Genomic DNA, 12,816 nt, shown 5'->3' on the forward strand with positions numbered 1-12,816 from the left:
GAAGCTTAAGGTTGTCAGAGATAGAGAGGAGGTACAGATAAGAAAATTTAAATATTTAAAGTTAGATTCCCAAGATCCAGGGCAGTGGTGGCACACACCCAACGGTAGGCAGAGGCAGGCGGATCTCTGTGAGTTCGAGGCCAGCCTGGTCTACAGAGTGAGTTCTAGGACAGCCAGGATTTTAAAGAAACCATGTCTTGAAAAAGAGGGAGGGAGGGAGGAAGAGAGAGAGAGAGAGAGAGAGAGAGAGAGAGAGAGAGAGAGAGAGAGAGAGAGAGAGAGAGAGAGAGAGAGAGAGAGAGAGAGAGAGAGAGAGAGAGAGAGAGAGAGAGGTTTCACCATGAGGGATAAATGGGAGTGGCATGTGGTATCAAGAGCAACCGAGTGAGCACGCTTGACAAATGTCCTGAGAACCCAGGAGAAAGACGTCTATTTAGATAGCTGTTGGCCTAATGGGCACGTGATGCTTATGGGAGCTCCGGGAATGGCCTGCAGGGGATGAAAAGTGGGGTAGCCTACACCGGGCTAGAGGCTGTGATGAAGTGGGCTTTGGCGGCGATAGGCCCCGCAGATGATCGGGAATGCCTATGCCTTCTCCCTAGAAAAGCACTCATTGGAGGTGCCGCCCTGGGCCCGCGCGCGCAAACCAGGAGCCCAGGTCGAGCCCAGAGGCCGATGGAGCGTGGCGTGGTGGGATTCACCAGCGGGCAGCCCAGGCTGGGGCGGAGAGTCCTTAGGGGCTGTGGGAGGGGCCGGAGGGGGCGGCCCCAGCAGGTTGTTACCCCGCAGCCAAGCCGCAATTTCCTGGCCCGGGTCTGCCCGCAACCCCCTCCCGTGAACTTTCACCCCCGGCGCGTTACGGCGGTGGATCACGTGATCAGGACCAACATGGCCGCCGCCGCTGCTGGGAACTGAGGTGCCGCCGCCGCCGGGCAGCCGGGGGGAATCCGCCCGCATCGCCGCCCTCGCCGGCCGGGCTGCCGCGGGGCCCAGAGCGCCAGAGGCTGGGGCTGGGGCGGCACCGCGCGGCGGCCGGGGGGTCCCGTTAGAGCAGCCCCGGCGGCTATGCCGAGGGCCCGGAGCGGCCGGCGGAGCAGGGGGCCCGGCGAGAGGGAGGAAGTAGGTTTGTTTACGGGCTGTTTGGGGCGGGGCGGGCCTGGATGAGGGTCAGGTATTAGGGTAGGGACCAGGAGTCCAGGCCGCGTCTGACGCTCTGTGCTTTATTTATTTATTTACTTTTTTTTTCATCTGCCGGGGATTTTCTCCCAGACCTTCCTGCGAGTGCGAGCCAACCGGCAAACCCGACTGAATGGTGAGTCCGGTCCGGCCCCTCCCTCCGCCCCTCCCCCGGCCTCCTCCCTCCTTCACTGCCCGCAGCTCCTGGCTTGCCCTGGTCTCTTCATCATCGGGCCAACTGACTTCTTGGCAGTCACAGCGTCTGAGAGTGCAAACCAAGGCTGCCGCCCTCAGTTTCCCCGTCTGTCTAATGGAGGGTTACGGTACTCAGCTCGTGCCCAAAGCCTTTCTAAAGGCCCGAAAGAACCCTGGGGGACAATAAGTGTCGGAGAATGAGGAACAAGCTACACAATTCCACTCGGGAGCTCAGCTTTGAATTTGCAGACTGCTGGGACCTCACTATACAAGTCGGCAGGGCGCTGCGAATGTTTTTCTTCTAGTTTTTAATCAGTGCCCAGTAGTGTGAATGCAGCCTCTCTGCTGAGACTTGACAATGCCATGAGATCTGGAGTTCCCACGGCAACAGGAACTAACTCGTCCCAGGGCTCTTTGAGTTATCAGTCGGCCCACATTTCACAAAGGTGATCAGCGTGGGCTCTACAGCTCTTAGAGGCCTTTTCTGAAAGCAGGCCGCGTATGCACTACCTGGCGGTCCCCCTTTTGGATTTAAACCTCTGGAGCATTCCTGTTTGCTGAACACAATTGAATGGTCCCGCTTTTTGTGCTGACTGAGGTGTGGTGTAAGTTGGGGTTCGCTGTAAAGGGCTTAGGGTCTCTGGGCCAGCTGGTGAGTCAGACCATGGATGTTTACGATCCCCAGCCCCTACGCCAGTGTGGAAAAGAGAAGAGCACTCGTGGGCTGGCGCCATTCTCACAACGTCTCTGAGAGGGAAATACCTGCATGTGTTTTATAAATAGGGAAACTGAGGCTCTGGTAGTTGAAGGCCGCTTGTTTGATAGCATCAAGTTGGTGTAGCTGAGCCATGATTAAAGCCCGCTGTTCCTTAAAACCTTTGCTGCGGCAGCCGCGTCAGATGCTCTGACACACAGGCAGCTTCAAGGACCGAGCTACACCTCCTGCCACATCGTGGAAAGCTTTTTCAGGACTTCCAGGAGTGGCCAGGGGAAAGCCGACCGTCCTTGCTTGCCTGGGAATTTGCAGGTGAACGCAGCCTGTCAGGACAGCTTTCTGGGGCTGGAAGGGACATCCAGCAACATCGTGCTCACTCCTTTCTTTATTCAGTGGTCAGATCTTTTTGTTTGGAGATGAGGGCCCACCATATAGCCCAGGCTAGCCTGGAATTTACAGCAGTCTTTCAACCTCAGCCTCATAGTACTAGGATTCCCAGGCATTGAGCTACCATTACCCAGATTCATCATGGGTAATCAGCCTCTTCTTACCCAGGGAGGTGCCTTCAGGTTTGGCAAGAATATAAGGGACATTTGTGGGCACACTGCTCCACACTGCATTTCCAGTACCTTTAGGAGCCTTCACCAGTTCCCTTCTGATGCCTTGCATGCTTTCTTTATCCCTAGCTCTGCATTGCGAAGGTTGCCTGAGCCTGAAATTCCAAGGGTTGGGTCAAGCAGAACAGGGATCTGGATCTGTAAGCACAAAGGACCCAGAAGACGGTCACAGCATCTCTGTAGTGGAAACACAGGGAATTGCAGCAATAGCTTAGGCTGACAGACCTAGGTTCTGTAATTCCACGTGTAGTCTTTATAGGCTTTGGCTCTTTCTGGGGCTGTTGTTCCTGCAGTTTGAGAAACTCGTTACCTCAGATCCTCGCCAGGCAAAGAGGCTGGAGCCCCTAGCGAACTCATGGGATCAGCCTCCCTTAAAAGGCTAAGGTGGGAGCCTCTTGAGTACAAGGGGGGCATTCTAGGCTGGAGACTCAGGCTTGCCTTTGATACATGTTGAGTACTTAGGCATGTTCTGTGATAAGGTTTCTTCATTTGTTAAGATGTGGGAAGACAAGCCAGGTGTGGTGGCGCACACCTTTAATCCCACTCAAAGACAGGTGGATCTCTGTGAGTTGGAGGCCAGCATGGTCTACAGAGTGAGTTCCAGGATAGCCAAGGCTATCACACAAACAACAAGTGGGAAGACAATCTTTGCTTCAGATGTAGATGCCAGTGAGCCTCCTTTTGTGCCACAGTGAGACATACCTACCTCCAGTGGCTCTGAGACCCACATACAGTAGAGACCCTAACCTAGCACTGAGCTCTGGCCTGTGTTTCCCTCTCTTGACTATTCATGAATTTCCCATCAGGGTCCACATACCTAAGAAAATTCTTCCTGGCCCTTCAACAGAAAAACTTTCCCTCCATGACAAGTTCCCTAACCCTTCCCCCATCAGTCCAGTCTCAAAGTGGCCATCACTTATCCTGCTGTTGCATTCTGGGAGGGGGAAAAAGGAAAGAGTCTCTTGTTTTGACCTCTTCCTGCCTTGGTGACAGGAGGGCGGCAGAGAAGGATTAGTGAGCTAATTAGAAATGATTGCATCTCTCAGCATTAATTAGCAGTGCTGTGGGCTTGCAGTGTGCGCCTTGGAACTGAGCCCCCTTTGGGACAGCATGGCAGGCAGGTCTCTGCCTCTGGGGCCTGCCAGTCCTCTGTACTGATTAGACATGATGGGACAGGTTTGGATAAGAACTATGAAGCCTGCCCTCTTCTGGTACCCTGACCTGGCTGCCCAAGGTTTAACCCAGACCCTCTGTACTTTTACAACTGGGCCTCAGTCTCCTTTCCTGTAAAATGGGATCTGCAGAGACATCAGAGATAGTGCTCTTGACATGACCTTAAGTGGTATCCTAGGTGCCATACTTGGGGTACTTGGTCCTGGAACAAAGGAAGTTTCTAAAGGGTGAGTAAACAGTAGATCAGATCAAGCCTTGGAATAGCCTGGGATTCTAAGAAAATCTTTAGAGCTGTATTTCCAAGCACCAGTGAGTAGTCTGTGGGTTTGGTTTTCTGGAGCCATCCAGGGAGTTTCTCCGCCTGCTGGACTCACTGGGCACTGCAGCTAGGGAGGGTGGGCTGCACTTGAGGCAGCTGTGGCCACCAAGGAGCAAACCTGGGTCCCTGAAGAGTAAGAGGCGCTGAAGAATGAGGGCTCCATCAGGCACTGAACTACAGAGCTACAGTGACTATCAGCTTATTTTGTGCTTTATTTTCTGTTTTTCCATGCAGCTCGGATTGGGAAAATGAAACGGAGGAAGCAAGATGAAGGGCAGGTATGTCCCCTGTGCAGCCGCCCCCTGGCAGGATCGGAGCAGGAGATGAGTAGGCATGTGGAGCACTGCCTTTCCAAGGTAGCGGGGCTGTGGCCTCCCTTCCTCCTCCCTCCCTCCTCCCTCCCCGACACTGCTGCTGACGCCCCTAATCTCTGGGCTCCTTTCTAAGGTAGCGGGCTGTGGCCACCCACCTCCCTCCTCCCTCCCCGACACTGCTGCTGACGCCCCTAATCTCTAGGCTCCCGGCTCTCCACGTGCTTTCAGCTGCTTCTTCCCCTCTGCTCTTTGCTTTCCTCTTTTGCTCTCATTTCCACTTATTCCCTGTTTGGGCTCCTGTGGAAAATTATGGGGAAGAGGCTCAGGTCTTCGATTTTCATATTGGTTGTAATTCACGGGAGCTTATTTGGCATCCCACAGCAGGGACTAGGGCTGTGCCTTCCTTGCAGGCTTTGGGAGCAGGTAGGGATGGCCTCGGCTCTGCATGATCCTGCTCTGCTCTTCACAGAGGGAAGGCTCCTGCATGGCTGAGGACGATGCTGTGGACATCGAGCATGAGAGCAGCAACCGCTTTGAGGAGTATGAGTGGTGTGGGCAGAAGCGGATACGGGCCACCACACTCCTGGAAGGTGGCTTCCGAGGTATAAAGCAGCTGACAACCTGAGTAGTGGCACTCTGGTGACCAGGTCACTGCTGGTAGCTGGTCATCATTTCCACCACATGGGAACTACTGCTGGTGGGGCTCCTTTGTGGCCGTGCTGCCTGCCTGTGATGTGCATATTAAAGTGGATGTATTTGGGTGGGGAAATGGAATTGTGAGGCTGCAAGCTAGCAATGACGAGGGGGGCTCTCAGCCTCGGGTGATGCATTGAAGGTGACAGCCAAGCCGCGTTAGCACCTGCATAAAATATTAAAGGGACGGTTATGCATTTATCACTCCATCCCTCTTAAGGCTGATAAATGAGAATCCAGCAACCTGCTGTACACCTCCAGCACTCAGGGCCCTCAGGGCTTCTAGGCAAACACATTGGATTTTCCTCCTCCTCCTCCTCGGCTCCATGTCAGGGAAATCAGTTACAGAGGAGAGAGTGAGTTATGGCAAAATTTGACCTCCCATGAGCTTCATTGGTGAATCTAATTTTAGCTCTGATCCCATCTCTTCTCCCAGGGCGCCCTCTGCCCTGAAGCAAGAGGGGCCTGGGCTCAGCTGCTCCCTGCTTCCCCTGGGCTCTCCCCAATTGTTGCAGAAGAGTCTGCAGGGCCTTTCTCATCTCTGCTGCCTTCCTAGTTCCTAAGATAAGAGTTGCCCCCTGAGAAGAGACAGAAGAATTGGTTGGGTGCCCAGGGTCAGTGTCTTCTTGTCAAGTTCTCCTTCCATGGGCAAGGGGAAGAGGCAGCTGCTTCTTGGCTTTTAGTTCTTCTTTGTAAAAGCACAGCTGGCACTGCAGGTTGTGGTCATTAAGAGAGCCAGGCTGCATCCCATCTGCCTCCTGCGTCTGGGCAACACCCTTGGGAGTACCACTGTGCATGCTCCTTAGGGAATCTCACAGCAGCGTCAAAAGTCTTTGCTTCCTTAGAGCCACACCACCTGGGCTCATCTGAGAACAGTCTCTGCTGTGCTGTCCAGTGCAGATGGGTCGTTGTGCCTCCGGGCTTCTTGCATGTTGCCCCACCAATCTGAAGACAAGGCAGAGTGGTCAGTCTAGAGGGCTAAAAAAGAACCCCCCGAGCCTGAGCTGGACACTCTTAGTTGTCGTTTCACAGGGCAGTTATGTGCGGGAGCTCTCACAGCCATGAAGCCTTGCTAGAGCGAACAGAAAGCCCGTGAGCCCAGGAGTTATGCCCGTTGGTACTGAGGTGTGCACAGGTGTTGAAGGCAGTCCCTGCTGGGTCAGTTCTGGAAAGCTGTTCTAGGTTAGCTGTGTTGTCAGCTGCACCTAGACACACCAGCTGCAGTGCAGTTCCCTAGGTTTCTTGGCACAGAGTGGGACCTGGTGGTTCTCGAGCTTGTGGAGTGCCTGAGCGGGTCAGGCTGCACAGGGCCTGCTGCTTCGGCGAAGTCTTCTATGTCTAGGGATGCACCAGCAACTGGTATGGGGAGCTCTTAGGGCCCGGGTGGGGATCATTTTTCCGGGTGTGTTTACACTGTGAGGTTGTTCCTTTCAAGAATTCCTGAGGAGAGTTCAAAGTGGGCTTTTCTTTGAGCGTTTGGAGAGCGAGAATGAGAGTGGGACTTGAAGAGGGAATGGGGCCGGAGGGGCCTTTATCTGCAGAGAATTGCTCCAGCTTTCCTGATAGAAGCTGCTGCCGCCTCTTAAACAGCTTAGTGCAGTCAAAAGACAGGCTGACTTGAAAGGCTGTTTTACAGCGAGATCAGCAGGGGCCACGAAGCAGAGTGTGGAGCGATGGAGGCTGAGCCCCCTCAGTGGGAGGGGGCTATCAAAGAGAGGTCCTGGCTGATCCTGACTGCCTCTGCCCTGAAACCCATCTGCAAAAGCTGGCCATCTGTCAGCCTACTCTCCTTGGCCAGGACCAATAGGCCCAATTCTTGGGGGGTTGGGTGTGGCCCTGCCAGGCGGCTGGTGTCAGTGCGGTGCATTGATCGCCCGCCGGGCGGGCTGGGCCGCAAGCTGGGCAGCTCCTGCTTAATGTGATTGAAAGGCAGTTAAAATGGCGGTGACCTTTTCAGGAGGAATTAGATTGCCTGCCAAGACCGGTTAGAGGGAGTGATAACGCCAGTTGAAGAAGCTGCCCAGCCGACTTCAGAGAGAGGGAGGCAGAGGCAGGATGAACAAGCGAGCGGTGAGGCCCATTTAAGCTGTACTGTGCGTGCTGACAGAACAGAGATTGCTGTCCTTGTTAGATATGAAAGAACTGAAGAACTGTGATAAGTCCCGGATCCCTTCATTCCCCTGTCCCTCCTCCCAGACTAGGGTCCCTTCGTCAACCTCGACAAAGCTTCCTATATGGGTCAGATCAGTGGCCTTGAATGTAATCTAATGTGGAAGGGAGTGGTCAAACAAGAGTCTTGTGAGGACACTTGGCTTAGAACAGGCCGTGAGCATGGAAGCTCGGTTTTAATGAGAAGGAGGTTCAGATGTCTCAGTCCTGAGAATGCTTGGAATTGATGTCTCAGGACCAAAGGAAGAGAACATTAAGAGAGGTCTGTCTACAAATAGGTTGTTATTTATTTAGACACAAGGTCTTGCTATGTGGCCCCAGCTGGCCCGGAACTCACTCTATAGACCAGACTGGCCTCAAACTCACAGAGATTCACCTGCCTCTGCCTCCCACTACAAATAGATTAGAGGGAAAAAAAAACCCTCTGAGGAAATAGCTAAAGACTTGTAGAGAATAACTCAGTCATTTTGGTGCCGTCTGATGTCTCAGTCGAGGAGCGCGCTTTGGGGTGTACGTCTCTGCTGCTGATTGGTCACATGAAACCTGGGATTGTCTTTTTTTTTTAAATTGTTTTTATTGAGCTATATATTTTTCTCCCCTCCCCATGCTCTTAATTTACTCAGGAGATGAAACCTGGGATTTTCTAACTGCTAATGCTACTTGCATATGGGTAGTACCCAGGGCCTAGTGATTCACCTAATGATACCAACAGTTAGGGTGAAAATGCTTTTCTGGGGTACTCTGTCAAACCTAACGGAGTTAGTGTCTTTCTAGGCTGGAGAAACGGGCCACAAAGGAAGCAGCCCTTGGGACAAGCCTGACTCCGTGTGTCCTCATAGTCAAGGAGACATGTGACTAATGAGTCCTAGCTTGTTCTTTCTCTTCCTCTCTCTTTATGTCTTAGAGGTGTGGAGTGCTGGGCTCCCTGTACTGGTAGTCAGTCAGAGTTCACTTGTCTGGATTTGGGGAAGCCAGAGCACAGTACATCTGGAAGGAACAGTCTAGACAAAGGCCATGCTAAGACAGTGAGCTATGGAGGCCTCTGCCCTGCCGGGCCTTGCCTAGAGTACCATCTTTCCTGAGTGCCTGCCTTAGTAGTCCCTGGGTCTAAGTAGCCTGCCATGGAAATCAGGAGAGAACCAGTAGAGGCAACTTTAGCCAGGTCTTCTAAATAATTGTTGATAAAACCTAACATTTTGAAGCCAAGAGTGTGAAAGGTGAATCCACAGACATGGGCCAAGATGGGAACCCCAGTTGCTAAAGATGTCCCTGAATGCCACTGTGCTCCCTAGTCCCTTTTGGAACAGTATTCCACTGCAAACAGGTTGGGAACAGAAGGTAAAGGTGGCTGCCTTCTGACTCTGGCGGTAACCTTCAGTTATGATGGCTGCCTGTTGGGAGGGATGTGGCTAGGAGCAAGGCTTTTTCTGTCCCCTGTGGCAGTGGACGGGATTTAACCACCTTTTCGAACACAATTGTTAAGCTGGAACAGAGGGAGTGCAGGCAGAAAGAGCAAGTATCAATGGTTTAAACGGCGTCTGTCTCTGTGACTCTCCTGACGTGAGGCAGTGAAACGCGCTATCGAGAAGGCCCGGAAAGTGGCTAAGTGCGTTTGACACACGCCAACTCCCTGCCTCCACACTGGATAATTGCATTGTCAACTGTTCAGCGAGGTGGCAGGTGACACTGCAGGCCGATTGATTGTCCCGCATCGCAGCTCCCCAGACTGTCAGCTCCCCAATCGATGGCGTTTACACAAGACACCGTAACTGCATCTGTAACTAATTCCAGTGTAAAACTCCCCGGAAGCTGCTGCCCCTGCCCTCCTGTAGACGAGCACTGGGCTCCAGAAGCCCCAAGGCTTTGCTTTCTCCCCAGGCTCTGGTTTGGTTGGGAGCAGCAGGTGAGGAAATCAATGGTTCCTTTTTTGTGGTTTCAGGTTCCAGGATGTTACTGCTCCCGGTAAACGGGCATCTCCAGTTTCTCAATCGATCATTTGATCAATTGATTAAATTAACACTGATTTCCCCCCTCCTCAATGGTCCAAGAAGAAATGAGTTTATGGGAGAAGGGTCATTTTCATAAAATTTAGACTTCCATGTCATTTCTGCACTTAACCCTCTCCCACTCTGTCCAAGCATTCACTTGAGGGGCGGGACTCTGCCAGGCACTGCTGACCGTCAGACTTAGTTTGCCAGCCATTTTGTCCCTTCACCTGGAGCAGACCCATGGCAGAGGGGCTTCCCTGGCGACCATCACTTTAAGAGGTCCTAGGGCCCCAGTTGTTTCCTGCAGAGCAGCAGCAGGAGCGGCAGCTTGGCGGCTCTTCCCAGAGACTTGGAAAGGAGCTGGCTGTGCCATCTTGCCTCTGAGTACTGGCTTGGGATATTCCAGCAGCTGAGGACATAAAATGACTGTGGAGCCCTCCTCTCCAAGATCGAGGAGGGGGGCAGGCTGGCAGGGGTGCTTTCGGCATAAAAACGGCTTTATGGCCGTTTCTTTTTATTATGATTCTGCCAGAAGTCAGCAAGTGACATTTCATTAAGAAAATAAAGTTTAATGTGCTGGGAAGGAGGTTGGAGCAGGTTGGGGTGAGGACCAGAGTGAAATTGGTGGTGGCAGCCTGCTTGGAACACCTGTGGGGATAGGGAGAGGTTCCCCACATCTGTCTCAGCTGGGGCATAGGAGCAGTGTTGGAGTAGACTGCTCAGGCCTTTTTTCCTTAGCTAACAAGATGTATCATGCCCGCCCTCTTTGCTCCCCAGTCAGAGGAACAGAAGGTGGCTGCCAAACTGGGGCAGACTTGTTTTGTGTCTCTGGGCCTGCCTTCTTAAGACATGGGCAGTATTGGAGTGGTGAGCCGGTATTGCTGGTGTGCAGTGCGGGTGATGCTGGGAGTCAAGCTTGAGAGCCTGGAGGGCCTCCGTCTGGTGGGAAACACTGACATACATTACACATGACCTTAGAGTTGAGTAAGAGCTGGGATGGACATCGGGGAAGGAACCGGTATGAGTACTCAGCACCTGGCGAATGGGACCAGATCCTGAATTCATACCAGGCCAGACAGGATGACCTCCAGAAGGTTGAAGGAATATTAGAGGTGAAAAGTCATTCCTTTAGCACGAGGAAAGTACTTCAGGTCACTGGGCTGCTTCACCTGTTAGGGCTTCCTGGCAGCTTTGGTTTCTCTGTTTAGCCAAGGGAACCACCCTGGTCAGGGGTGTACCGAAGAGCTCTTTCCTTTTCCTCACCCACAAGGCAGGGGTAGGCTAGGCTGAGCAGGGAACATGAGACTGCTTCTGAGCTGCGTACACTTGGGGGTGGGGGCTGGCAGGGTTTGGCAGGGCTTGTGGGGTGTGGACTGTAAATGAACCTGATAGCTACATTCTGATTGATGGTGGAGTTTGTCTCCCAAACTGTCAGAGGGTTTATAGAGGTGCCACTCACCCTCGGGTGGGAATTGCTTGTCAGGACACCTGGCTGTGAATAGGAGACAGAGCTGTAACTTGGTGTTGTCTCGGCTTAATGGCTCTGCTGCTGACCTGCCTGCTGCCTCAAGTGTGCCGGTCCCTCTGGGTAGGCGCCAAATGAGGACTGTCAGGGAAGGCAGGTCCTAGGCACCGACTCAGACCATAGACTGAAGGGGTAAAAGGGATGAGTCAGGAAACAGGCCCTGCTTGAAAGCGCATCCTGATGCCATGGAGGGATCGGCATGGGTGCAAATCTTTAGATATGCCTAGAACATAGTATGCGGTTTTCATGTCTGCACACATGGGGTCTCGAGTGAAGTGAGGCTGTGGAGTAGACATGAAGGCTTCACCGACCCGGCTGGGGAGCCAGTGGTGCTTATGGAGCAGGGAGGAAGAGTTGGACTGTGTGGTTAAGTGGGATGAGGCAGGAAGCAGACATTTCTGAGATCACTGGGCAGAGCTTAAAGTGTCTTCCTCCATACAAAAGATTCCTTTGCTGGTCCTTTTGGGCAGAGTCTTCATTTTCCTTTGTCCCTGGCAGAGCTGCTGGTCTGGCTAGTAAGATGTCACCTGAGACCCCTAGGGCAAAGATGTGGGGCCAGCTCTTTGGTCTCCAACCTTGGCCTATCAAGAAGAGACCACCTGGCATATGAAGTGCGCTGGCTTGGCGAGACCTTAGTTCACCCTTCACTTTAGCCAAGAGTGCCTTTGGTTGGACCAAATGCCCCCTGGGGATCAGCAGACTGGGCTTCAGCGTGCCCAGTTCAGCATAGCTGCCTTCGTGACTGCTCTGAGGGGCAGGTGTGCATGCCGACCCTCACTTGTCTGTCCTTTCCAATCCCTTCCTAACTACACTTGTCCAGGAATCTGGGCTGGGCGAGGTGGAGATGAATAATTAATGTCAGGCGCCTCAGACACCAAATATTTGAACAGCTGCCTGGTGTTTTTGCTGGCAAAGGACCTGGTGGCCCAAATCAGGATGTTGGCTGGAGGGTCCTACTCTGTGGCTCTGATTGGCCTTTGCCAGCCTTTTCTCCTCTGGGGACCTCAGGCTGGACAGTGGGATAGAGGGAGGCCAGGACCTATTCTGGAGTTACGTTTTGGACCTGAGTTTCTCTGTTCTCTTTCTGCTCTTCCTGGAACTGGAAGGCAGGTGTATAGGAGGCCTGTTACAGTGTCCTCTCAGGACCTGATGTAGTGTTTGGTTGTGCCGGTTTATAAGCGGAAACAATCTAGAGTTGCAGGCAGTACATTAAAAGGTGAGGGAGGGGGACAGCAATAAAGCCAGAAGTATCTGAGTGCTGCTAGGTGGTGGTGGTTGCATGGCTTTAATCCCAGTTCTTGGGAGGCAGAGACAGGTGAGTTTCTTTAGTTCAAAGCCAGCCTGGTCTACATAGTGAGTTCCAGGACAGCCAGGGCTGTTATACAGAGAAACCCTGTCTCAAAAAACAAATATATATAAAAAAGGAAGGAAGGAAAGAAAGAAAGACAGACCCGAATGTCTGCTTGTACATGTTTCTGTCTAGCCTTGGACCTAATTCTTACCTGGAAGCAGAAGGGGTACGCTTGGCTTAGTTCTTGGCCTCTGGCCCTTCTTACATTCTACTTCCCACAGGCTCCGGCTTCGTCATGTGCAGTGGCAAAGAGAACCCAGACAGTGATGCTGACCTGGATGTGGATGGAGATGACACTCTGGAGTATGGGAAACCGCAGTATCCTTGGGGCAAAGTGGGGCCAACCGCCAATAACAAAAGTAGCTGGTGCCTCTAAAGCTTTATCATACTCTAGAGCGAGTCTCAGCTTGGGGCAGGGCACTCCTGAGGACTCAGAGCCCGCGTGGCCTCCCACAGCCTTGGATCTATTGTCCTTGACCACCATGCCAGATACACAGAGGCCGATGTCATCCCTTGCACAGGAGAAGAGCCTGGTGAAGCCAAGGAGAGAGAGGCACTCCGGGGTGCAGTCCTAAAGCAAG

General features: G+C 52.9%; 1 protein-coding gene across 6 annotated transcripts in view; it reads left to right on the plus strand.

Annotated features, from left to right (window-relative positions):
• Positions 1-12,816, plus strand: part of Rnf220 (ring finger protein 220) — a 224,766-nt gene that overhangs the window by 205,540 nt on the left and 6,410 nt on the right. Inside the window, exons 1-6 of one of the 6 annotated variants that reach the window (XM_038333338.1) lie at positions 927-1,119; positions 1,270-1,312; positions 4,430-4,551; positions 4,979-5,111; positions 12,457-12,553; positions 12,725-12,811. In XM_038333338.1, the coding sequence (XP_038189266.1) occupies positions 1,066-1,119; positions 1,270-1,312; positions 4,430-4,551; positions 4,979-5,111; positions 12,457-12,553; positions 12,725-12,811 (536 nt within the window). In that variant the 5' untranslated portion in view covers positions 927-1,065. Of the gene's footprint in view, positions 1-926; positions 1,124-1,269; positions 1,313-1,413; positions 1,977-4,429; positions 4,552-4,978; positions 5,112-12,456; positions 12,554-12,724; positions 12,812-12,816 lie in introns of those variants that run through there. The other 5 variants (XM_038333339.1, XM_038333341.1, XM_038333336.1 and 2 more) reach the window with 5 other exon arrangements.

This window comes from Arvicola amphibius, chromosome 6 (assembly GCF_903992535.2).
Source record: "Arvicola amphibius chromosome 6, mArvAmp1.2, whole genome shotgun sequence".
In the NCBI taxonomy this organism is placed as follows: domain Eukaryota; kingdom Metazoa; phylum Chordata; class Mammalia; order Rodentia; family Cricetidae; genus Arvicola; species Arvicola amphibius.